We start from the raw sequence: 26,410 nt of genomic DNA, 5'->3' as shown, positions 1-26,410 counted from the left end.
GGCTTTTCTTCGGGCGCGTCTTTTAGGACGAGAGTGCCGGGAAGAGCGCTTTACAGGCGTCTTCCGAGAATCACTCGTTTGTCATAAGTGGGCGACGCTAAACGTTCGACTATACTGATATAGACAAACTTTATCGGCCGAGCGACGCGAACGGTAAGTTTATAAACTTTATAAGAAAGTTTTATTCCTTTTTTTTATTAATTAGTTTAACTTTATAAATAATAAAATATTTATATTATATTTAGAATTTACCTTAATCCCAAAATCAGGTTAGGTAAATTTAATTATTTTATAAGAAAGTGTTATTGATGTTTTTAATTAATTTAACGTTATAAATACTAAAATATTTACAATTTACTTTAGTTCCAAAATCAGGTATCGGTAGATTTACTAATTTTAGAAGAAAGTTTTATTAATTTTTTTTATTAGTTTAACGTTATAAATACTAAAATATTTAGATCATATTTAGAATTTACCTTAGTTCCAAAATCAGGTTAGGTAAATTTACTAATTTTATAAGAAAGGTTTATTAATTTTTTTATTAGTTCAACGCTATATATACTAAAATATTTAGATCATATTTAGAATTTACTTTAGTTCCAAAATCGGGTACCTCGAAAAAGTAATAGTAATTATAAGAGTTAAATATTTTTTTAAGTTGTATTACGAAATGCTTTTTAAAGAAAGGTTAAAAATTGATCACTTCGAAATTATTTAAAATTTTTGGCATAAAAGAAGACAAAATTGAGAATTATTTTTCTAAGAATGCCAAAAAAATCTATAAGTCGAGTTACCTGGTTTTGCGACTTAGGTAATAATTTTCCTTCTCAATGCAGCTTATTCAAATTTCAGTTGTAGTTTATTTATGAAAATATGATTTGACTAGAAATTATGACTGAGAAAACTCAAAAAACAAAATATTTATATTGATTTTAAAGTTTAATTTAATAACTGTTGTAAAACTATTTTGTTTTTACAAAAAATAGTTTAATTTAATAACTGTTGTAAAACTATTTTGTTTTTACAAAAAATAGTTTAATTTAATAACTGTTGTAAAACTATTTTTTTTTACAAAAAATCTTAGTTATGTCTTCTATGAAAACGCAATTTGAAATTCTACGACAGCGCCAGACTTTGAATATTAATAGAGAAATTAATTAGCAGACAATAATCCAACAGTTTCTAAGCTTCTCGCGTTGGCCACTACGTGGCTCTTTGCAAACTGGAAAAGCTAATTGACTGACGATAAACGTAGGATATTTTACAACGGAAAAAGTAAAGACCCTAACAGTTTACTTTTCATCGTAAAAACGTTGTATATTTACGAAATTATTTTTCGTTTACATTTCAGTTTCGTTCTTTCAGAAGAAAATAGGGGAAGTACGTATCTGTAGCTTTGAGCTGTAGAAGGCGTCGTGTGACCCACGAAAACCCCTTTTTACGCATAATTAACCAAAATGAAAAAGTAGTTCCACTTTTGTTTTGTTTCAACACGGCGATAAACGACGAGAGTAAAGACGCCTTAGCTCATTTAGCAGATAATGAAAAGGACAATATGTTACGATTGTTCAATTTGATAAAAATGTATTATTTAAACGATGTATTCATCCGCGATTTCCCGCCAAACCGTTCTGGCGCGAAAATTCGTGAAAAGTGACGCCTTTCCAATGCTGACTAGAAGCGTACTTCCCCCTATTTTCTTCTGGTTCTATTTAATAATTAACAATTATTTTTTTGCGAACATTGTTGATAGTTTTTAAACAAGTTTGCCAACAACGCGAAAATATTATTTAATTGCCTCAAGCTCGACCCTATGATACATGCTATAAACGTAGAAAATATAAAAGAAGAATAACAACTTGGCTTATTAAGGAGGTTCTGTATGCTGTAGGCTATTAACTTCCGGTAATGCTATGGCTTAAGCCTCGTTCATTGAAATATATTATTCGAAAATACCACGAGGAGACCCAGGGCCGAGCAGAGACATTTGGGGCCCGCGGGCAAATTATGTAGTTGGGTGGCCTTTCTTGCTGAAATTTACAAGGAGGGCGGGTACTGGTCAAGGGCCAGGCGATGGGTCCAGGTCTTTAAAAAAACGCTTGTGGGTTACTTTCCTCCGGGCCCCGGAGCTTTTTTCCCTTGTGCCGTCCTGAGCAAACCTCTAACTTTAGAGCCTCGAGATACATTTTAAAAAGCTATCGAAGCTAGAGTTGCTATGCCACTTTTATATTTTCTATGTACGTGTAATGCAAATGACAAGAATATTTATCCAAAGAAAATCATCAACTTTTTGTAGATTAATACCTACCGAAGACTTGGGTAGAAAATAATACTCAGTACTGAACATATCAATAACATGTATGAAACCTGCTATACCATTCTTGTTAGAAATCGTAAACTTCAAAATAAGAGATCTGAAAATTATAGAGTCGTTGTAAGTGCAGTGGTGACATCTCCCGTTGCGAATTGTAACGTAACCTGTTGTTCAAATTCCCCGTTGGACGGAAAAATTATAATTAAATAATAATATAACATAGATAATTATAATTATAATCATTTTTAATAATAAAAATAAAGTTTTAAAGATCTTTAAAAAAATATATATATTGAACCTAAAACGTTCCAATCCACAAAAACGTAGGATTCGAATAAAAATTCGCCCAAGATTACAATGCGTAAAAAATCAGTATTCGTCCGCCAATGTTATATAGTTCCACGATGCAGCTCTGCTGTTACTCGATTTTTCTCTACGAACCTTGGATTTAACCAAGAAGAGCGTTTATAATAGCTTTCTGCCAAAATGCGGCTCCTGTCTAGTTGCATTCTCTCGCACTAGATGTCGTTAGCGTAATAATCAAAACAAGTTGAGTAAGCATCAAAATCTAGTCTAAAAGGTATGTCAGCTTCTCGCGTTGTTTGGCTTTTCGGAATCACCTGATTATTAGAGGTTTCGGGAAGCCTATAGATGGCAGACAACTCGCATTAGGTCCCGGAAGGTGTTGCCACCTAGCAGCGCTTTTAAAAGCATTTTTGTAAACCTTTTTTTACTTTGTTTGATAGAGCCGCCATTTACTGACGTCTTCCCACGTGATTGAAGCGTACGTCACTGACGTTTTCCTTACCCCCTTTCGTGCAGGGGTATAGCTAAGCCATGGTGCCATCTAGGAGCAACAAACACAAGGAGAACGCAGCTAGCCTTTAAACACGCTAACGAAGGGTTGTCTACAAATTTCATTGGACGAATCTTTACGCTGAACGTTTTACGGGCGGGGGAAGGCAATTTCCGAATTTCCCCCTTCCGACGGCAGCAGGGTCTAAAGCGTCTAGCCAATGAAAAATGTACGCAAGAAAATGCACGACTTTTGATATGTTGCGTTTTCCTTGCGTGGGCAGTGCTGTGTTTGTTACTCCTAGCTGCTAAGTCTAGATAGGCTTAAATCTCGTACTCGAAGAAGGCATGTTTGCCGAAGTACGGTGATTTTATTATTAAATTTTACAGGGTCTTTTTTACTCTTTTGTCGTTACAAGAAGACTTAAGCTCGTTCACACTTTGCCTTGAAATCGATTCAAATCAATTCAAAACGTTTCGAAGGAGTTGTGTGAACCAGGCTAAATTGTTTTAAACCGATTCAAACCGTTAGTTACCGCTTACGTGTTAACGTAGCTTAAAGCAAGTGTCGGCTCTATCGTTGCCCTCTGTATTTTTGATTGGGTCTATGTAACGAAGATCGCTATGATTGGTTAGATCGTCGGGAAGGTGCTTCCATCTATTATCGACTTTCAAAAAACGGATTGTCATTTATTTGAAAGTCGACGATTACGTGATTGAAACACGTGATTGCGGAAAAGCCAATCCAAGCTAAGTTGACTGCGCACGCGATTACGCAAAGCCAATCAAAGGAAGGGGTACCTCGAGGCATCTACTTTTGAGGGAATAATTTTCTTGCTCAACTTGTTTCAATTTCGACTAAACTCGGCGTTAGTGACATCTCTCGCTCGCCAATGATACTAACCTTAAAATAGGAGGCGACACTTGCTTTAAATGTACAATAGAGACAAAGTGTAAATTACGAATTTATGAAATAGGTATGGCTCCTCCGAAAACGCGTTATAACTTTTGTTCTATCACTTTGAGTACTCTACTAGTAATACATTATATAGTTTTAGCATAAGTGTATAATATTGTTACATAAGTGTGACACTTCCTATTCTTCATATGCAAAGGTTTTACTGAGAGTTATTCACAAGACAGACTGCATTACGGGCTTCGTCGCCGTTTTGCGTCCGCTCGCTAACGCGTCACACAGCCTTTGACAGCGCCTCGTTAGGGGGAGATTTTCTTCTTGCGATGACGTCACTCCGTTACTAGCTCTCAGTAAAATATTCCACAAAGTGACAAACTTATGTAACATTATTATAGACTTATGGCTTTAGTGTTAGCACATTATTGGCGCAAAGTGTAGTGCAAAAAGATCTACATTGGAAACTATTGGTTAGTGTTTTTGTAAAGTGTAACACTAGGGCTACACCGTTTAAGCCATGACTCACAGTTCTCGAAAAATATGCCAAATTTACACTGACGCATAATGGCGGCTTTCTCAACGATAATTTCACCGCTTCCAAATATTTTTCTTTTCAGAGCCAAGGTCCAGTCAATCAAAAACTACCTTTTTGAGACAAATTAATTTAAAATCAAATCAAATCAAATTTATTGTGTCTTTCATTTTAAGAAGGCTACATTGGAATGTAGGCTAAGTCATAAATGACTTGCAAGCCCATTAAGATTAGGTTATAAGAACTAATTAAATTAAAAATATAATATTGCAGGTAGTAATAAATGTTGAAACTAACAGGGCTCCCACCAGTTTCCAAAAAGTCCTTAATTTTCTTCAAGGTCCCTAATCTGCCATAAAATCGGGGTTTGGTCCCTAAAGTACCCTATTTTCATGAAATTCAGAGTTAAAACCATCGTAAGCTTAAAATATTTTTATACATCAGCTCAAGAGCTGTCAAATCTGAGAATTTACGATAAAATAGTTCGAATATAGTACATAAGGTAGCGCCACAAGCTTGGTAACATCACAGACCAGGAAACACAGGACGTTTCAAATCTAACAACCGTACTTATGGCGCCACCAAACGTTTTTTTTTAACATTATTAAATTGTAGGACAGAGACTCACAGTTACGTTGTAATGTTTAAAACAAATATAAATAACAAGTTAGTTTTGGAATTTAGTAAAAAAAGTTTTTGTTTTACATACGTTCCCTATTTGGTTCCAATTTTGAAAAATTTTGTTCCTATTTTACCTTATTTTTATTACAAACAGTACCTATTTTTATTACAAACAGTACCTATTTTTATTACAAACAGTACCTATTTTTTCCCTAAATTTATTAAAGATTTTGATGGGAGCCCTAAACTAAACCATGGAAACGTAAGACAAATTATAAATTCATAAATAAAAACTTGGGCTAAATTATATGAGAGGTTATATAATACCCGGATGTTAACAAATTATTGTTGTGCCAACATTAAAATTTTAAGGTTTTTTTAAATGCGAAAGGTTTTTCTTTTACATTATGTTTTTCTTAAAACGTTTAACACCAATATAGAATATTGAGGTAATTTTTCGTGAGCCTTGAACTGAGGAAGTATAAACAAGTTATATAGTATTAACTGTATTTTTAGTGTGTTATATTTATAATAATTTCAATAGTAATCTAATATACAAAAAATGCAATAAAAATTAATCCTAACTGTGGACTTCTCCCTGAACACAAATGCGCCGCGTGTTGAACACTTCTACAGGCGTTTGTAGGTCATAAATAGGCCAAGGAATATATAATTAATCATATTTTCTAAACACATTTCGTATATACCAAAACTTATTAAAAAAAAACTACGTAGAACTTCGAACTGAAATTATAAGTTCCAAGGCTAGAGCCATTTAAAACGATCGTCAAAAACCAGCACTTTCCCAAATCAAACGCGTTGAAATTGGGATTTTCGAGAGATTTTCTCTGGCCTCTTAAATACGTGCATCGTATAATAATTTATTTTAGGTTGGACAACGGCGCTGGTCTATTTTTGACCGTTCCAATTGAGAGCGATCACGGGACAACCAATTCTATTCTAAAAAAAAAAATACTCAACTACAAAAAAGTTGATTGAAAAAAATAAAGAGGTCTTTTATAAACCAATAAAAAGGGAAGACATTCCTGAAGTCAGGACTGCTTATGACAGCCATTCAGCCCCCCCTGCCCGATTTCTTTCATAATAATTGTACGAACCAAGTAGAGCGAAGAACCAACTGAGGGAGGAAGTGGATGCCCCCCATGGCCCTAAAGAAGGGAGCTGAGATGGCGGCAGTCAAAGATAATAGCTACGAGGACAAAGGTGCTCCGCCAGTCCTCTATTATAGTCTTCATCGCGGAGAGCGAAAAATACCAATCATATCATCGGCGGTGGCCGAATTACGGAGCCACCACTTTCTCCATCTTTCCCTGTCATTCTCATTTTACTACCAGACCACTCTACTATTTCTAAGCGATAGCTGCGTAATTCGAACGAAAAATATGGAATTTATTAAGTATTTAAGAGGATACGTAAAGTCGTAATTAATTTAATTAGTTAATTAATCAATTAAATGATTTAATTTAGTACATAATTATCGTGGTATTCTAAATAATATGGAAGAATCGTAACTTATATTTTACCTTTGGAAAAGAGATGATTTTTCGGAAAATGAACATTAATTTAATTAGTTAATTAATCAATTAAATGATTTAATTTAGTACATAATTATCGTGGTATTCTAAATAATATGGAAGAATCGTAACTTATATTTTACCTTTGGAAAAGAGATGATTTTTCGGAAAATTAACATTAATTTAATTAGTTAATTAATCATTTAAATGATTTAATTTAGTACATAATTATCGTGGTATTCTAAATAATATGGAAGAATCGTAACTTATATTTTACCTTTGGAAAAGAGATGATTTTTCGGAAAATGAACATTAATTTAATTAGTTAATTAATCAATTAAATGATTTAATTTAGTACATAATTATCGTGGTATTCTAAATAATATGGAAGAATCGTAACTTATATTTTACCTTTGGAAAAGAGATGATTTTTCGGAAAATTAACATTAATTTAATTAGTTAATTAATCATTTAAATGATTTAATTTAGTACATAATTATCGTGGTATTCTAAATAATATGGAAGAATCGTAACTTATATTTTACCTTTGGAAAAGAGATGATTTTTCGGAAAATTAACATTAATTTAATTAGTTAATTAATCATTTAAATGATTTAATTTAGTACATAATTATCGTGGTATTCTAAATAATGTGGAAGAATCGTAACTTATATTTTACCTTTGGAAAAGAGATGATTTTTCGGAAAATTAACATTAATTTAATTAGTTAATTAATCATTTAAATGATTTAATTTAGTACATAATTATCGTGGTATTCTAAATAATATGGAAGAATCGTAACTTATATTTTAGTTTTGGAAAAGAGATGATTTTTCGGAAAATGAACATTAATTTAATTAGTTAATTAATCATTTAAATGATTTAATTTAGTACATAATTATCGTGGTATTCTAAATAATATGGAAGAATCGTAACTTATATTTTAGTTTTGGAAAAGAGATGATTTTTCGGAAAATGAACATTAATTTAATTAGTTAATTAATCATTTAAATGATTTAATTTAGTACATAATTATCGTGGTATTCTAAATAATATGGAAGAATCGTAACTTATATTTTACCTTTGGAAAAGAGATGATTTTTCTTCCAAAATATTAATACGGAAAATGAACGTTTTGGTCAATAAATTTTTACTGCATTTTTCTCAGCGCCAATTCGAAAATTATTGACTTTATAGCCCGATAATAAAACCGAAAACTTCGCGAAATGAGAGGGGGCTAGGATTATATAAAAGCGCGTGTCACTCGGGGTGAATTTCTATTTAATGAGGCCCGAAAGACGAGGTCATCTCACCCAAAATGAGGTCGTCAAAATATGATGGACGAGCCGCAATAACTAAAACTACTTCTATCCTACTTACTCACTGACTATACTCGTAGGCACTGGAATTCGGCACCAACTCCCATAGACGTCAAATAGACCAGACTCGGTGCTTCTCAACCCCAGGTTTCCTTGACGTCGTACCCAGGGTTCCGCGGATTTATTTCGAAAAATAGATAACCTGTTAACGTAAGTAACGTAATAGCTATAAGTAAGCTATCACCCAAAGTCAATTTTTGTAATGATAGTTTTGAATGACCGTATAAATTAGTATCTTTCGTAGGACTGACAACTCAGCTAGTTTGGGGTGATGAAGTGGTAGTAAGAGGGGTAATAGTAAGTGTAGGGAGCTGTTGGCTCACGTGGCTTGCGGGGCTTGTCACCACCACCCAATGAGGTAGAATAAATAGAGATACAAACAAAACTGGGATTCGCGGGACACTTTTTATTTGAGTAGGAGAATTAGGCTTCAGTTTCAACTTTATACAATCGTGTTGGCGCCATCTGTTTCTATAAGCAGACACTTTTGCAAAATATATGAAGGTTTAGTTTTCCAATAACACGATAGATGGCGCCAGCACGATTTGATTAAGTTCATTTACTAGGCCTATCTCTCCAACTCAACAAATACTGACCCGCGAAACGGTGGTTCCTGGAAGGCGGATTTGGATCTCTATTTATTCTACCTCGTTGCCACCCCCCTCTGTTAAATATTATGGGCCGACTAGCCTTTGGGAGAGCTATAGATGATAACTTGTATTAAACTCGCGGACTGAAACACGGGCTCAATAATGAACTAAATGTTCCGGGACCTGACACGTTTCTATTTCTTGAAGTAGGACGTTATTTTGTAAAAAAATTTATCGGAGGTTATAAAAGATAAACAACTTTTATTAATGATTACCAAAAGAACAACAGCTCCGCAACTAGAGCCGACACTAGCAAGGAGACATCCCGAAGTGTAACCCACCGATTTTGTTCAAACGAAAAATGTTTTTGACAACACAAAATATTAAATTTTCCCATTGAAAATAACATGGGATTTTGACCTCAAATTGATCAAAAGTTGATCAGTTTTGCTGTTTTTTTTTTGTCAATTTGTATCTATTTTTCTATTTTTGGCATTTTCGAATTTTTAAATTTGTTAAAATGTTTCACAGGAATCGGTCTGGATCCCATGTTATTTTCAATGGGAAAATTTAAATTTTTTGTTGTCAAAAATATTTTTCGTTGCCATGGCAAAACGGTTGCCCATTGAATAAATTCCCTTTAGCATTTTTCATGATACATGAAGGTCTACCAATCCCCCGAGTTTGAACAAAATCGGTGGGTTACACTTCGGGATGTCTCCTTGTAAGCTACTCTTCTAAGTGGGTGGCTACGTGATTCACCGCCACGACACTAACTGTTCCGTCTCCCTCCTCGGTCCTGCCTTGAACAGTCCAGCCCAAAACGGTAATTATTGCCATTAAATCTGGAGAGAGTCGTTCCATTTCTCCATTGACTACTCTCCAAGAGTAATCGACCCCAACTAAAACCTCGATAGGTGGGCTAGTGTCCTGGCTATTTTGATCAATTAAATCCGATAAATAAAAATTTCGGCGTCTCATTTGTGATCGAACCATTTCCCCAGGTACGGCGAAAACCACCCCGTTTATCGTGGGAGTTTACAAAGCTACGATTTCCACCCGCTCACCCGTTTTTATGTTTTTTAGGGTGACTTTGACCTTTTGGCGCTCCGACTAAATAGATACTGCACTTTCAAATGGGAAAAGACTTACGTTTTCTGTACCAACTACTTCTAATTGTAACTTTCGTGATAACTCCTCTTTTATGACACTTCGATGGCTTGCGCCATCTAACACGCATCTTATTTGTACACTTTCCCCTAACCTACCACTGATATCTGCTCGGGCAGTTTGTAGGAGGATCACAATACATTCCTCAGAGCCTGTAGCTGGGGTGACTGCACTTTGGGTTTGATCTTTATCAATTTGCGTTTTACTGTGATCATCTTGGCCTGGTGACATAGCAAACTTTGAATCTGGTTTGTACGACCTTTGCTCGCATATTACTTGATTATCTTTTATAACCTCCGCTAAATTTTTTTACAAAATAACGTCCTACTTCAAGAAATAGAAACGTGTCAGGTCCCGGAACATTTAGTTCATTATTGAGCCCGTGTTTCAGTCCGCGAGTTTAATACAAGTTATCATCTATAGCTCTCCCAAAGGCTAGTCGGCCCATAATATATTTAACACCCTCCTACGCAACTTAGCCCGGCCACCGTTAATTGGCTTCACTAGTGGGTATTAGCTTAGCTGATTATTAATAATAACCATTGTCCTATATTTTGATGGGAGCTTCTGGGATTTTAGTTTAGTCTAAGCGTGTATTCCGAGCTCTGCAGTACCAATATGTTTATTAAACCATTAAATGGCTAATTGATACCCAGTTATGAGCGTCAGCAATATTGAAACCAATTTAGAGACTTTGAGTCGGAGAAAACAGGTACAGTCCCGGACAAAAGTTTCTGGACACTTTGTTTTTCAAGTGTTTCAAAAACCGTTCACAGTAGAAAGTCGATTAATACCTTTTTGGAAAGTTAAAATACGGAAACACTTTCGGCTATTTAAAATTTTTAAATATTGAATAAGTAATTGGTGTTTGTCACGTGCAAGAATGTCACGAATTTCTATTGGTTGAAAAGGTGATGTTTTAAATATTGAATAAGTATTCGACCGAGGCTTAATAAACCAAAACATCGCCTTTTCAACCAATAGAAATTCGTGACATTCCAGCACGTGACAAACACCAATTACTTATTCAATATTTAAAAATTTTAAATAGCAGAAAGTTTTTCCGTATTTTAAACTTTCCAAAAAAGTATTAATCGACTTTCTTCTGTGAACGGTTTTTGAAACATTTGAAAAACAAAGTGTCCAGAAACTTTGCGTATAAGTATAGTAAATCTTTTTTTTTTGATTTGGCAAAAGAAAAATGTTTTTGATTCTCTCAAAGGGTTAACGCCATTAGAGGCTGATTTTTAAATACCAAATGGCACCAACGTGGAAATTTTAAATTATCAATATTAATTTTCAAATTTAGTTTATAGTGTTTACATAAAATATCGATTAATTAACTAGAATAAAATTAATAATAATAACCAGAGTTTATTGTAAAGAAAATACAAAGTGTATACACTTATTGGACTCTGTGAATTGTACAATATTTAACAAGTTAAAATTAAAAAAAATCAATTAAAATTTTACATAAACAATCACATTTAAGGAATTACATAAAATTTCAGAACAATTATATTTACATTGCATCAGTTCTTATATTTGCCCAGATGCGCTTTAATGCTACTGATTGCCGACTTAGCTTCAATTCCGTTCCAAAAAAAAGTGTAAGCAAGCGCCATCTAGTACAAATGAAAGCGTTAAAATCGAACCTCTGATGGCTTCGTTATAATTATAATAAATGGTATAACAATTTTTTTTTTCAATTCAAATAGGGAAACCTGGAAATCGAATCAAGGGCCTATTAAGAGACAGTAGCTCCCCCTACAGCCGAAAAGAGATGTTGGGTTCCCCGATATTTCAGCGGTTCAAGAAACAACCCGCCAAACGGCAAGAGAGTCCCGCATCGAGTCCCTCAAAGGCTGGCCACGGCTCGAGTAGCAACCACCCATCGACGGCGGCCAACAAGAGTCACCCGCACCACCCCAAGAACGCGACCATCAACGGGACAGCCGAATGCATGAACACCTCCGAATTCCGGAAGCGTGGACGAGAGATGGTCGACTACATCTCGGAGTACTTGGAGACCATCGGCCAGAGGCGCGTCACGCCCAACATCGAGCCGGGATACCTGCGCAAACTGATTCCTTTCGCGCCCCCCAACAAAGGCGAGGACTGGGAGACCATCATGAAGGACGTCGAGAGATACATCATGCCCGGGGTACGAACGTTTAATCCCAAATTTATTTTATACTCTTTTATTGAAGCGAAGCGAGCGATGGAGAAATGTTTGCCGTCGTCTTATTCACTGTAAAATTACAAATAAACTAAGAGAAGGATAAAATAATACCGTTGTTTAATAATTTAATTTAATTTAATTTAATTTAATAATATTTTATAAAATATAATTGAATTGAATTGAATTTAATTTAATTTAATAATATTTTATAAAATATAATTGAATTGAATTTAATATAATTTAATTTAATGGAATTTAATATAATATAATATAATTGAATATAATATAATTGAATTGAGTTTAATTTAATATAATTGAATTGAGTTTAATTTAATATAATTGAATTGAGTTTAATTTAATATAATTGAATTGAGTTTAATTTAATATAATTGAATTGAGTTTAATTTAATATAATTGAATTGAGTTTAATTTAATATAATTGAATTGAGTTTAATTTAATATAATTGAATTGAGTTTAATTTAATATAATTGAATTGAGTTTAATTTAATATAATTGAATTGAGTTTTATTTAATATAATTGAATTGAGTTTAATTTAATATAATTGAATTGAGTTTAATTTAATATAATTGAATTGAGTTTAATTTAATATAATTGAATTGAGTTTAATTTCATATAATTTAATTGAATATAATTGAATTGAGTTTAATTGAATTGAGTTTAATTTCATATAATTTAATTTAATATAATTTAATTGAGTTTAATTTCATATAATTTAATTTAATATAATTGAATTGAGTTTAATTTAATATAATTGAATTGAGTTTAATTTAATATAATTGAATTGAGTTTAATTTAATATAATTGAATTGAGTTTAATTTAATATAATTGAATTGAGTTTAATTTAATATAATTGAATTGAGTTTAATTTAATATAATTGAATTGAGTTTAATTTAATATAATTGAATTGAGTTTAATTTAATATAATTGAATTGAGTTTAATTTAATATAATTGAATTGAGTTTAATTTAATATAATTGAATTGAGTTTAATTTAATATAATTGAATTGAGTTTAATTTAATATAATTGAATTGAGTTTAATTTAATATAATTGAGTTTAATATAATTGAATTGAGTTTAATATAATTGAATTGAGTTTAATTTAATATAATTGAATTTAATATAATTGAATTTAATATAATTGAATTTAATATAATTGAATTTAATATAATTGAGTTTAATATAATTGAATTGAGTTTAATTTAATATAATTGAATTGAGTTTAATTTAATATAATTGAATTTAATATAATTGAATTTAACATAATTGAATTTAATATAATATAATTGAATTTAATATAATATAATTGAATTTAATATAATATAACTGAATTTAATATAATATAATTGAATTTAATATAATGTAATTGAATTTAATATAATATAATTGAATTTAATATAATATAATTGAATTTAATATAATATAATTGAATTTAATATAATATAATTGAATTTAATATAATATAATTGAATTTAATATAATATAATTGAATTTAATATAATATAATTGAATTTAATATAATATAATTGAATTTAATATAATATAATTGAATTTAATATAATATAATTGAATTTAATTGAATATAATACAGGGTGGAAGCCTCAGCCGTGGTCCAGCCTCGGTACTTCTCCTAGTACATCAGAGTGCTGCGGATGGAACACTTCTACAGGCGCTGGTAGGCCACAAATAGACCAATGGGAGAATTGGATGCCTCAGCCGTGGTCCAGCCTCGGTACTTTTCCTAGTCTAAAAATAGACCAATGGGATAATCTTCCAAATGCTTTTTCGGGTGATTGGATAAAGATGCGCTTCTAATTATGCCATTGGTCAATTGTTGGCCTACCAGCGCCTGTAGAAGTGTTTGACTCGCAGCACTCTGGTGTACTAAGAGAAGTACAGAGGCTGGACCATGGCTGAGGCTTCCACCCTGTATTATATTCAATTAAATTCAATTATATTATATTAAATTCAATTATATTATATTAAATTCAATTATATTATATTAAATTCAATTATATTATATTAAATTCAATTATATTATATTAAATTCAATTATATTATATTAAATTCAATTACATTATATTAAATTCAATTATATTATATTAAATTCAATTATATTATATTAAATTCAATTATATTAAATTATATTAAATTAAACTCAATTCAATTATATTAAACTCAATTATATTGAATTGAATTGAATTTAATTGAATATAGTATAATTGAATATAATTTAATTTAATTGAATATAATATAATTGAATATAATTGAATTTAATTGAATATAATATAATTGAATATAATTGAATTTAATTGAATATAATATAATTTGATTTAATATAATTTAATTTAATATAATTTAATTTTATATAACTTAATTTCATATAATTTAATTTCATATAATTTATTTCATGTAATTTAATTTCATGTAGTTTAATTTAATTTCAAATAATTTAATTTCATGTAGTTTAATTTAATTTCATATAATTTATTTCATGTAATTTAATTTCATGTAGTTTAATTTAATTTAATTAAACTTAATCGAAGATTAAAACACGGTCTAAATTTACCTTTGTCTTAGTTTATTTGTAATATTTTGACCGTTGGAGGCCTACCAAAGTTTATAGTTAAATTAAGTGATTTAAATGAAATTTGGAACGTACAACGGATCCTAATTTTTAAATTTCCATCCGTGTTCTGAGATATTCAAGTCTGTGGGTATTTCCGACCGCGTGGAAAACCAATTATCAAAAACCTTACTTAATTTTTCTTAAACTGTTAATTTTCCTAATATCAGTCGCATCACGTGACTATAGGTTTCTGAAATGATGCAACTGATATTCGTTATCAGCTTAGTTGTACCAGAAGTGTTAATGTTATTCGCATGAAACAACCATATGATTTTTGAAATAAAACAGTGCACGGTGAAATTCATCTTTTATTGGGAATTTCTAAATCTATTTCATATAAAATATTTATTAATTAGTAGATATTAGTCAGGTGGCGGAGTGTTTAGCACATTCACCTCGCAGCAAGAGCAGCTGAGTTCGATCAAAGCTTGTGGTACTGGGTGAAAACTCGGAACAACTCCTTCCGCGTTAAGCTTTGAAGTTATCTCCCCACTGGTTTCCTATTTCCGTAAAAACTTGTTGAGGTTAAAGGTAATAGTGAGCTGTTGGCTCGCGTGGCATGCAGGGCTTGCCACCACCCTCGTACGCATTGTAACCTGGCCACCTGAATAAACGGCTATAAAAGTAGCTTGATGACTTAGACCTAAGGTGGTGCATTGGCTATTAGTCTAGCTGGTTATTATTAAGCAGTGTAATTTTAACATTGGACATGGGTCATTTATACTGGGGCGGCAGCTAGTAAACTAAGTTAATTTTAAAGAATGTGTTGATCCATTTTTGGTGAATAAAGAATTAGCCTAGTTACTTTAGCGATAACAGTATTATATACTTTTGGAGTTACAATCGAAGAGTATGTTTGTTACCTCGATGTTGAATTAGTTCAATTGTAAGGTGAAGAAGCTTGATTAGTAAACTTAAAGGCACCGTGACGCGGTGTAAACACCTGCAGTACTTATAAACTTCTGTTTGTATTATATGTGACGTTGGGGTATTGGAACAGGTGACCCATTGGCAGCACCCTCGTTTCCACGCTTACTTTCCGGCCGGCAATTCGTACCCTTCAATCTTAGCCGACATGCTTTCAGATGCCATAGGATGCGTCGGATTCTCATGGGTAAAAGAATTCACGTTACTTTCCAAAGGGAATATTAGCTCTTTTAAATTATTTCGCGAAACTACACATTTTCCGTTTATGGACAAAATTTTTGTGTTTTCCCCTTCGACCGAATTCCCATTCGACCGAATCCCATCCGACCGAATAATTTCATTTTTCCAGCCCAATGGGATAGCAAATTGAAAGGTCCCATTTAATCGATAAATAGCCTTCCCATTCGACCGAATATTTTTAGGTTGGGTTAGGTCGAATGGAATTTCGGTCGAACGGGACTAAAAATATATTTAAATAAAAATCGCACATTTGGGCTACTTTCGGTCGAATGGGATGAACCCAAAATCTCCGTCGGCTGAATAGGATTTCGGTCGAGCGGGACTGAAGCAAATTTTTAACTCAAACTACAAAAGGTTGTACAATCAAGATAATAACCACAGGGGTGACACAAAGGTAATTCGTTACTACATCCTTTCTTTACAATGATGCAGGCGTGGTTTTACAGGGTGGTCCATAGGGCCTAGGCCCTTTAAAAAAATAATTCCAGTAATGTAATCGCCTTCGATAGTTTATCATTTCTAGGCTTAGGAAAATTTTAAGGTACTTACATTTTTCGAAAACTAAACTTTGATTGCGCAATAGCTCTGAAAATGAGATCGGTGATAATTTTTCCTAGTGGACATACTTATCGTTACTATGTTACTTATGGTAATACTACCCAAAAATGAGAGCAATCTTCCCTTAAAATTAGGAGAGTTGAATTGAAAAATAGTCTTTTAACCAGACTTTTGAATCATAGGCCGCTAGTCCGGCTTGTACGGAGCTGGAAATACTGATGTTAGATTGGCTGGGGAAAATGATCTCTCTACCCGAGGAGTTTTTATGTTTATCCGACAAAAGTCGAGGCGGCGGTGTTATACAGGTATGTTGTCTTCGCGGTGGGCCTTCTAAAAAATTTAAGGGGGGTGGTTCTGGTGAAGGGCAAAGCAGGCCCCTAAAAAGCACGCTTCTGGGTGCTTCTTCACCGGACCCTAGGGATTTTGCCTGTCAGCTAGGAGCAACAAACACAAGGAGAACGCAGCTAGCCTTTAAACACGCTAACGCAGTGTTGTGTACAAATTTCATTGGACAAACCTATACACTGAACATTTTACGGAAAGGGGGAAGACAATTTTCAAATTTCCCCCTTCCGACGGCAGCAGGCGCTAAAGCGTCTAACCAATGAAAACTGTACGCAAGAAAATGCACGACTTTTGATGGGTTGCGTTCTCCTTGTGTGGGCCCGTGGGGTGATGTGTTTGTACCGGGCCCGGGCGATTTTGCCTAGCAGCTAGGAGCAACAAACACAGCACCCCACACGACTTTTGACGGGTTGCGTTCTCCTTGTGTGGGGTGCTGTGTTTGTTGCTCCTAGCTGGCAGCAACCCCACTCAGCACGGATAAATGATGGTTGACTAAAAATAGATGAAAATGTTTGACAGGGATCAGCGAGCGAATGCGTCCTAGTTTCGTTATTAGCCGCTCGTCACGCCACCATACGAGCGTTAAAACAACAACACCCGTTCGTGGAGGAGGGAGTTCTACTGTCAAAATTGATGGCTTACTGTTCTAAAGAGGTAATATAGCAAACTTGAAAGGAATCGTGTTAATAATGAGAAATACATTTCAGGCTCATTCCTGCGTTGAAAAAGCGGCCATGATCGGTTTTGTAAAGTTAAGAATATTAGATACGGACGATAAATTCCAACTTAGAGGTACCACCTTATCCAAAGCGATGGAAGTAAGTTAATCCTCTCCGATCGTTAATTTAATATTAAGCTGATGAATGAAACTATTAACAGGAGGATAGAGCCATGGGTCTCATCCCGTTTTTCGTGAGTACACCGCGTTTGTTGATTAAAGCCACGAGGGGCTTTTCAATACAAATTTGCTTGTACACTCTTAAAAAAAAGGATTTATTTTCAAACCTTTAAGGGTGTTTTCTTGTCCCATATTTAATACCTTAACAGGTTAATAAAGGATGTTATTCTACACCTTAAAAAGCAGTTTTCCTGCTAGGGTGTTTATTTACACTGTTTGGGGTGCTTATGTCCGATATTACGGAGATTACGCGGATTACGCAAAATACGCCGAGATAACGGAGATTACGCGGATACGCAGAATACGCCGATGTTACGGAGATTACGCAGAATACGCTGAGATTACGTACTCTTTTCGGGAAGCCTGTACACCGATTACGTGTACTGATCAGCCCCTCGATTAAAGGTGACAAATTAGAAAGCTATTACAAATGCAGGTAGCCGCCACTCTGGGCACCACGTCGTGCTGCTCCTTCGACACCCTCCACGAAATCGGCCCAGTTTGCCAAAAGGAAAACGTGTGGCTTCACGTGGATGGGGCCTACGCCGGCAGCGCTTTCATCTGCCCAGAATTTCAGTACCTCATGAAGGGTATCGAGGTAAAGAGCTTCATATCGGAAGCGTATAATATATATCGCTCTGAGAGGTATTCATCTTTCTATACTACTACTTTTATTCGCTTGAAATCCAGGGGCTCAGGGGTCACGGGCCATTGTGCGCCCCCCCCCCCCTCGTTTACTGCTACTGCTTGACTTTACACCTTCACACGTTTAAAATAGGGTCGAATTAATGACTAGCCAAAAAAGGCAATTGCCTGGGTTCCGCATTTTCGAAGGGTCTAGATTATTAAGGTCAGTTTTCTTTTTACAGACAGGCCCAGATTGGCCAGGTCAGCTGGTCCAACGATCGCTGAGGGCCCCGGCTCAAGGGGGCCCTAAATTGCTTATAATAAATTTTTCCTAAAGGTCCTTTAGACGAGTTTGACGTTAGAATTAATGTGCACGTAGAATCTAATACACTTTAAACGTTATTTGTTGTCCTATGAATAACCATTTAGATTTTTATTTCATACCCACTCACCGCCCGGTAAGGGGGCCCCTCTTCAGCATCTAGCCGAGGGCCCCCAAATGAGACAGTCCGGGCCTATTTACAGTTATTTATTAATTCAATCCCAGCTTGTGGCACTGGGTGAATAGTCGTAACCACTCCTGCGTAGAGTTTGCAAGTTCTCTCCCCAGTGGTTAAAGAGGTTTTCGTTATAAATCTTCAGTTTCCCCTTTCCAAAAACTTGTCGAGGTTAACGGTAATAGTTAGGGTAGGGAGCTGTTGGCTCGCGTGGCATGAAGGGCTTGCCACCACCCTCCTACGCATTGCAACCCGACCACCTGATTTAATGGCTTTAAAAGTCGCTCGATGACTTAGGCCTAAGTTGGTGCCTTGGGCATTATCCTAGCTGATTATTATTATTATAATTAATTAAATGCGACTTTGGGGACTAGTTAGAAAAATTTGCCTAAGGCCCGGAAAAATCCTTACGTGACTTGCGTCACGCGAGTAAATTTTGTCCTGTTACGCGTTTTGCCGGGAATTTCACCCGTTTCATAAATAAATAAATAAATAAATATCATTATAGCCTATATGAATACTACTCTCGTTAGAGATATATAATATTCTTCAGCTAATATTTATATTTTGAATGATAAAATATTGACGGTGTATTTTTGCCAGTACGCCATGTCTTTCAATATGAACCCAAACAAATGGATGTTGGTTAATTTTGACTGCTCCACCATGTGGTAAGATTCTACAGGAAAACTTAAACTGGATTTTTATTCTGAAAACTAGAGAAACCGAAGCGTTACCATTCCCGCCCATTCCCGTCAAAACAATTCCATTTTCTTCCAATTTCCTACTTTCAAATATCTGTTTTCCAGCCTTTCTTTTTGACATTATTATTATTACCACGCATTCCCGAAATTCCCATTACCGATTCAAAGTATCACAACCAGATTTAAATTATACTCCCGAACTCGAAATTATCTTAACCATCCATTCTCTACTTGGAATGCTTATCCTGGCGTATCGCGTATGGCAAGATCACTCTGACGGCTTTGGCCCCGCCTACGAGAGAAGAAATCCCCTCTGCGCGCGCTCCCCTCTGACGTTGTTGTTTGTTCAGTTAACATAGTGACGTCAAAAACACCGTCAGCCACATCGAGACGAAACTCTGCCGCGATAAGCATTCCTAGTAGAGGTATGGATTCCTGCTGAAATCAATCTACAGTGGCGTAGAGCAGCGGTTCGCAAAAGGGGTTCCGTGGAAGGGTCACGGGGGTTCCGAGAATTCGCAGCGTGGCCATCTTTGTTTGTGTCAAGAGTCTTTTAGATATATGTAAAAAAATGAGTTGGGGTTCCGCCCGAATTAGGTGGGTAATTTAGGGTTCCATAGCAAATAAAATTGGGAACCGCTGGCGTAGACAAGGGGAGGGTTTCCGTTTTTGGACGTAACTTTGGCTGTACTAAAATTTAACCCCCTTCAGGTATTTCAGTTTCAGTTTCAGTTTATTATTATTATATAATTACAATAGTAAGTGATACATAGTGGTAAGGGGCTAAGTCAGTAAGCAAATTGTGCCTTTACGCCATAATCAAATCAATTTAAACATTCAGTTAGAAGTTTACAAAATCACTAAAATTATAAATTTAAACAACAAAACATAAGAGTAAAATATATAATAGAATTAATTTGAATTTTCCGCAATCAGGAAGATTCTATATTTATTTTCCGATTTGAAATAAATAAATTTATTGGGGGTTTGTAGAATTAAAAAGTTTGACCCATAATAATTAATAGAAATGAGTTTTTAGGACGTTTTGCAAATAGATAGTAAGGTAGTAACTATTTCGGGTAACAGAGATGTAATAACTTTTAAAAAGTTAAAACACGAACCAGGGATGTTTTTGAGCTCTTTAAAGATGACAATAAGACAATCATAGTCAAACTTTACATAGTTTGAACCCCTCCCTTGAACGATTTCTGTCTACGCCACGGTCAATCTGATCCCCACCATAAGCCTATCAACCCTAAGTTTGAATCGAAAGGCAGTGTTGGTTCAAGCTAACGACTGTCGAAAGTACAGCGCTAAATCCACCCGGTGGCAGAAAAGATAAATCTAAGCCCTCTCAATCAAATCAAAAAACCCTCAATCAAATCAAAAAACCCTCAATCAAAGTCACCTCAATCAAATCGAAGCTCCCTCAATCAAATCAAAGCCCCTCATCCAAATTAAAGCCCCTCAATCAAATCAAAGCTCCCTCAATCAAATCAAAGCCTCTCAATCAAATCTAAGCTCCCTCAATCAAATAAAAGAAACCTGAATCAAATCCAAGGCCCTTAAATCAAATCAAAGCTCCCTCGATCAAATAAAAAACCCTCAATCAAAGCCACCTCAATTGACGCAAAGCTCCCTCGATCAAATAAAAAAAACCCTCAATCAAAGCCACCTCAATTGACGCAAAGCTCCCTCGATCAAATAAAAAAACCCTCAATCAAAGCCACCTCAATTAACTCAAAGCTCCCTCAATCAAATAAAAAAACTGAATCAAATCAAAGCTCCCTCAATCAACTCAAAGCTCCATCATTCAAATCAAAGCCCCTTAAATCAAATCACAGCTCCCTCAATCAAATCAAAGCTCCCTCAATCAAATCAAAGCTCCCTCAATCAAATCAAAGCCCCCTCAATCAAATCAAAGCCCCCTCAATCAAATCAAAGCCCCCTCAATCAAATCAAAGCTCCCTCAATCAAATCAAAGCTCCTCAATCAAATCAAAGCTCCCTCAATCAAATCAAAGCTCCCTCAATCAAATCAAAGCCCCTCAATCAAATCAAAGCTCCCTCGTTCAAATTAAAGCTCCCTCAATCAAATCAAAGCCACTCCCCCGCTAAACACAATCAAATCAGCCCCGGTAACTCATTGGTTCCCTAAAACTGAAGTCTTCCAACGAGATTGAGGCGCACGCTGGTGACCATATTTCCTTCCCCCTGTCGAGCCGGGGAGAGGGATTCGGCCATGACGCCCGAGGATCGTCCTTACATTGTCCTTCTCCCGAAGTCGTTTGTTTCACACGTTTAATTTCTACAGGGTTAAAGACCGATTCAAGTTAACGCAAGCTTTGGTAGTTGATCCTCTATATTTGCAACATAGTTTTTCCGGTAACCTTATAATTGCTAAATATTTCAATCGTTAAAAGTATTAATTTTTTTCGTATCATTCGATTGCAGATAAAGCGATCGATTACAGGGCAAGTATCGAAGAGTGCTCGCTTTTAATGGTTTTTTAAATTGAAAACCCTTTTTCTACATACAGCATTGGGGCATTCCACTAAGTCGACGGTTCAGAGCTCTCAAACTTTGGTTCGTAATTAGAAAATACGGGGTTGAAGGGCTACAGAAATACATACGAGAAGTAAGACCGCGAATGTTTCGAAGCTCAATTTAATCTAAAAACATATTCTTTAGCACGTACGACTGGCCAAACGGTTTGAATCTTTAGCACTGAAGGACGATCGTTTCGAAGTAGTCAATCACGTACAATTAGGACTTGTGTGTTTTAGATTAAAGGTACGTTTAGACTAACACATAAGGGACGGTACTCTCCATAGGTAGCTAAGCTAGCTTAGAGCAACGTCTGTCGCTAGCGCTGCAGTGGCGGCTTTCGGAATTAATGGCATTAAAAGTCGATGGATGACTTTCGCCTAAGATGGTACCTTTGATTAGTAGCCTAGCTGATAAAAAATACTGCCTTCAAAACAAACTTATTATTATTATTATTATTATTATTATATATGAGATATGAAATTTCCCAAAAGGAGACGTTGCACTACCCATTCGTTTTAGCATGGCAACCGAAAATGTTTTTGACCACTTAAAACCAAAAAATCTCCTTTTAAAAAAGCAAGGGATTTTTTACTCACAAAATTGGGTAATTTGGACCACATTTAAGTAAATTTCATAAAGTTTCGGAAAATTGTAACATTTTTGGGGTAAAATTGTAACAATCTTTGGTTAAATGATCTAGGAGCAACAAACACAACACCCCACACAAGGAGAACGCAACCCGTCAAAAGACGTGGATTTTCTTGTGTACGTTTTTCATTGGCTAGACGCTTTAGCGCCTGCTGCCGTCGGAAGGGGGAAATTCGGAAACGCCCGTAGCGTAAAGGCCGTCCAATGAAATTCGTACACAACCCTTCGTTTGCGTGTTTAAAGGCTAGCTGCGTTCTCCTTGTGTTTGTTGCTCCTAGGGTTAAATAAGAGAAAAATATTATTTTTGTTTTAAGTGGTAAAAAACATTTTCGGTAGCTATGCAACATCTCCTTTTGGGAAATTTAATATCTCATATAGGTCTACATTACGGCCGATTTGAACAAAATCGGAAATAAACACCTCGGATACCCTCCTTGTCCGTGCCGGATTTAGGTGTTCGTAGGCCCTAGGCACTTAGCTCTAGATTGGATACCATCTATATAATATATTTCAATCGTAGGCCCTAGGCACTGTGCCTAGAGTGCCTAATGGTAAGTCCACTCCCTTTTACGGACCTTCTTAACGACCAATTAATCGTATATTAAAAAAGTTTTAAATGCATCTCTCGGATTTAATAAAAAATATTAATTGTTCTTAGCTCTACATGTAGGCATCACGTGTAGAGATGTGAGCCGGTAAATTTACCGGTAATGGTAAAATTACGGTAAATTTACCGAGTGGTTTTACCGGTAAATTTACCAATTACTTTCATAAAGCAAAAAACACCCAAAAATATTTTGTTAAACTTCAAATAAAAGAAGAAACAATTACATTTTACATTGGACCAGAAAACCAAATCATTTTCCTGTTAAAGACTCCGAATTCCCGGCACAGTGATTTTACGTTCCATACATTTAAATGTATTTCTAAGGGGTTATCTAGGAGGTTTCTCTAACGAGGAGACTACCCGAGGTGATAATCACCGATTTTGTTGAAACTAGGTGGGTATGTAGACCTTATGGTAACATGAAATTTCACCAAGGGAAAAGTTGCAATGGGCATTAGTTTTTCCATGGCAACCGAAAATGTTTTTGTATATTGTCCCATTGAAAATAACAATTGATCAATTTTTACATATTTTGATCAAATTGACCAAATTTATCAAAATATCATAAATTTCATTTCATTTGTCAATTTTGATCTATTTTTTTTTTGGTTTTGAAATTTGAAATTTTTTTAAACTTTTTCACAGGGGGTGGGTGCCCTTAGAAGTGCTCAGATTCCCATGTTATTTTCAATGAGAAAATATACATACTGTGTTGTCAAAAACATTTTCGCTTGCCATGGCAAAACTAATGCCCATTGCAATTTTTCCCTTGGTGAAATTTCATGTTACCATAAGGTCTACATACCCACCTAGTTTCAACCAAATCGGTGATTATCACCTCGGGTAGTTTCCTCGTAAGTTTAATGTAACCTAAGGCTATGGTAAACTTTAAATACTATTTGAATAATTATTGTGACATCAAACCATTATTTTGATTAAATAAAAAAGTTAATGGTAAATTTACCGGTAATTTTACCAGTAATTTTACCGGTAAATTTACCGTTTTTATTTTTACCGGTAAATTCACATCACTAATCACGTGATACATGAGTGGATATATTTAACACCTCTATCACGAGAGGGAGCTCGTGACCCGTGGCTATTTGGAAAACTCGCGTTTAAAAATGAATGTACCGTCCTATATTGGTTGGTTAAAATCTCCAAATAATTATTAAAAGATACATTAATTTCCTCGGCGAGCAGGGTTCCAATTTGTTCAATCAAAAGTTGTTGTCGCTGATCAACGCGTCGGGGAAGTTGCACATGGTACCATCGTCACTCAACGACCGCTTCGTCATCCGCTTTTGCGTCTGCGCCCAACACGCCACCGACGAGGACATCAACCACGCCTGGGAGGTTATCACCCAGTTCACCAACGACCTTCTCGAAATCGCCAAGATGGACAGCAACAAGGAACAAATCAAGGTAAGCAACTACATTGCGTTAGGATGGTCCGCTAATATCATGAACACTTACTATAACCATGCATGTAATGATCGTTCATAAGCGTTTAAGTTAGTTGTAATAATTACCGAATGAGTTGTGTGGAGTGACGTAGAATTGACGTCATAGCTTAAAGCTTAGCGGTTCTAGCGATAAAAATACTCACTCACTATGACGTAGCTAGGATCTTGTTTCAGGGAAGTACACGCAAAAAAAAATAAAAATAAAATAAAATTTTTTAAATAGAAATATACGTTTACTTGTCCACCCTGGTTACGCCACTAGACAAGTATAAGGTTTGGTTTCCACTAGCGTGCGTCTTAATACATTTTTCTTTACGTGCGTCAAACCGTTTGTACGTCCCAAAGTTGAGTGATGCGACGTTACGCGCGCTAGTTTAAACCAAGGCTTAAGTCTGGAGTATTGAATTTGAATTTAATAATTAATAATTAATGTACATTGTTTGAGTTTAAGAATTTTAAATTAACACCAAAGAAAATAAACAAATGCAAAATCAACACAAAAATATATAAAAAGATCACGTATATAAATTTAAGTAAATATCATCAACATCTAATAAAATCCTTTTTTTATAAGTTTCTTAAATACAGTTAGCGAAGAGTTATGACTAGATTGTAGTTTCAGGTAATTGAAAATCTTCGGGCCTATATAGCCAATACAGTTTTTACCAACAGATTTATATATTCGGGAAATTATTAGATCATGTCTCGAAATAGCCCTAGTAGTCTTAAAGGTGGTGATCGGAAAAGTATGATGTAGTTTTAGGAATTTAGCTCGGTAAGAAGTTAACTGACACATTTATTTCAACATAAACGTAAGCTAAAATATCTCCCACAGGAAGAAGACTCATCGGAAGAAGAAGAGGAAGAGGACGTGGTGGACCAACTGGAGGGAGAATCGGAGGACAAAGAGAACAAGAAGTCGCCGGAGTTACTCGACGACGTCTTTGTCCAGGACCGCAAAAAGCGACACAGCCTGCGCTACAAGAGGAGTTTCTTCGTCCGGATGGTGTCCGACCCCAAACTCTACAACCCCAAGATTGTCCGAGCCCTGTCCTCAACCAGCAGCCGGAGACACACCAGCGATCCCATGGACAATGACACCGGAGTCATCACGCCAGTCTAATCGAGAAGATCCCTTAGAAATATGGTCGTATTTCAAAAGGGCACGACCTCTCATAGACGCGATGTTCATTTTCATTTCAACGTTAATAACGCTTCGTATTCTAATTATTTGGCATTAATTGTAATTATTTAATTATCGGATAATCGGTCGGTGTTAGAACGAGTATAAAAATTATATGTTGTCGTCACTACGGATAAATTAAGTTCTAGGAAAGTCATTTTCTTACGTCTTGTTTACGTTTACATTAAGTAAATTAAAAAATCTGGGGCTCGTCAATTTGGTAAGAAATCTTAGGTTTTGTCGAAAGATTGGTAAGAATTCCTACCTTCTGATTCTGATTTATAATTAGGTTTTCGCGAGAGTTCTAACCAACTTGACGCACCCCTGTTTTGGATATTTCCTGGCGTTAAAAATTAGATCGCAATCGTTATACCGTATTTGTTATGATGCATTTGTTTTAAATACCGATGAAGTAAATTTATGTAAACTAAAAAGTAATTTTATGTAAAACTGAAGGTGAGAACCGAATAAATGAACA

General features: G+C 35.0%; 1 protein-coding gene across 2 annotated transcripts; it reads left to right on the top strand.

Moving 5' to 3' along the window:
- Positions 1–26,410, top strand: LOC149925997 (aromatic-L-amino-acid decarboxylase-like). Of its 2 annotated transcripts, XM_090159793.1 has the most exons (16): positions 1–153; positions 8,110–8,239; positions 11,568–12,013; positions 15,684–15,797; positions 16,591–16,713; positions 17,273–17,407; positions 17,461–17,571; positions 17,633–17,665; positions 18,088–18,249; positions 19,379–19,446; positions 21,793–21,863; positions 21,933–21,952; positions 22,018–22,116; positions 22,170–22,271; positions 24,487–24,708; positions 25,585–26,410. In XM_090159793.1, the coding sequence occupies exons 3-16, from the start codon at positions 11,633–11,635 to the stop codon at positions 25,870–25,872; spliced, it is 1,929 nt and encodes a 642-aa protein (XP_090015919.1). In that variant the 5' UTR covers positions 1–153; positions 8,110–8,239; positions 11,568–11,632; the 3' UTR covers positions 25,873–26,410. The 2 variants fall into 2 exon arrangements, with proteins under 2 accessions (XP_090015919.1, XP_090015918.1); XM_090159792.1 differs by lacking the exon at positions 8,110–8,239.

The sequence above is a fragment of the Leiobunum rupestre genome, chromosome 10 (assembly GCF_980474605.1).
Source record: "Leiobunum rupestre chromosome 10, qqLeiRupe1.1.hap1, whole genome shotgun sequence".
Taxonomy (NCBI): domain Eukaryota; kingdom Metazoa; phylum Arthropoda; class Arachnida; order Opiliones; family Sclerosomatidae; genus Leiobunum; species Leiobunum rupestre.
The sequence above is the reverse complement of the archived record's forward strand: the minus strand, read 5'-3'. Positions and strand labels throughout refer to the sequence as shown.

Coding starts and splice junctions, on each gene's coding strand:
- LOC149925997 (XM_090159792.1), top strand. CDS start 11,633: ATGTTGGGTTCCCCGATATTTCAGCGGTTCAAGAAACAACCCGCCAAA. Junction 22,272..24,486: donor TTGTGTGTTTTAGATTAAAG/GTACGTTTAGAC, acceptor CTCGGCGAGCAG/GGTTCCAATTTGTTCAATCA. Junction 24,709..25,584: donor GCAACAAGGAACAAATCAAG/GTAAGCAACTAC, acceptor TATCTCCCACAG/GAAGAAGACTCATCGGAAGA.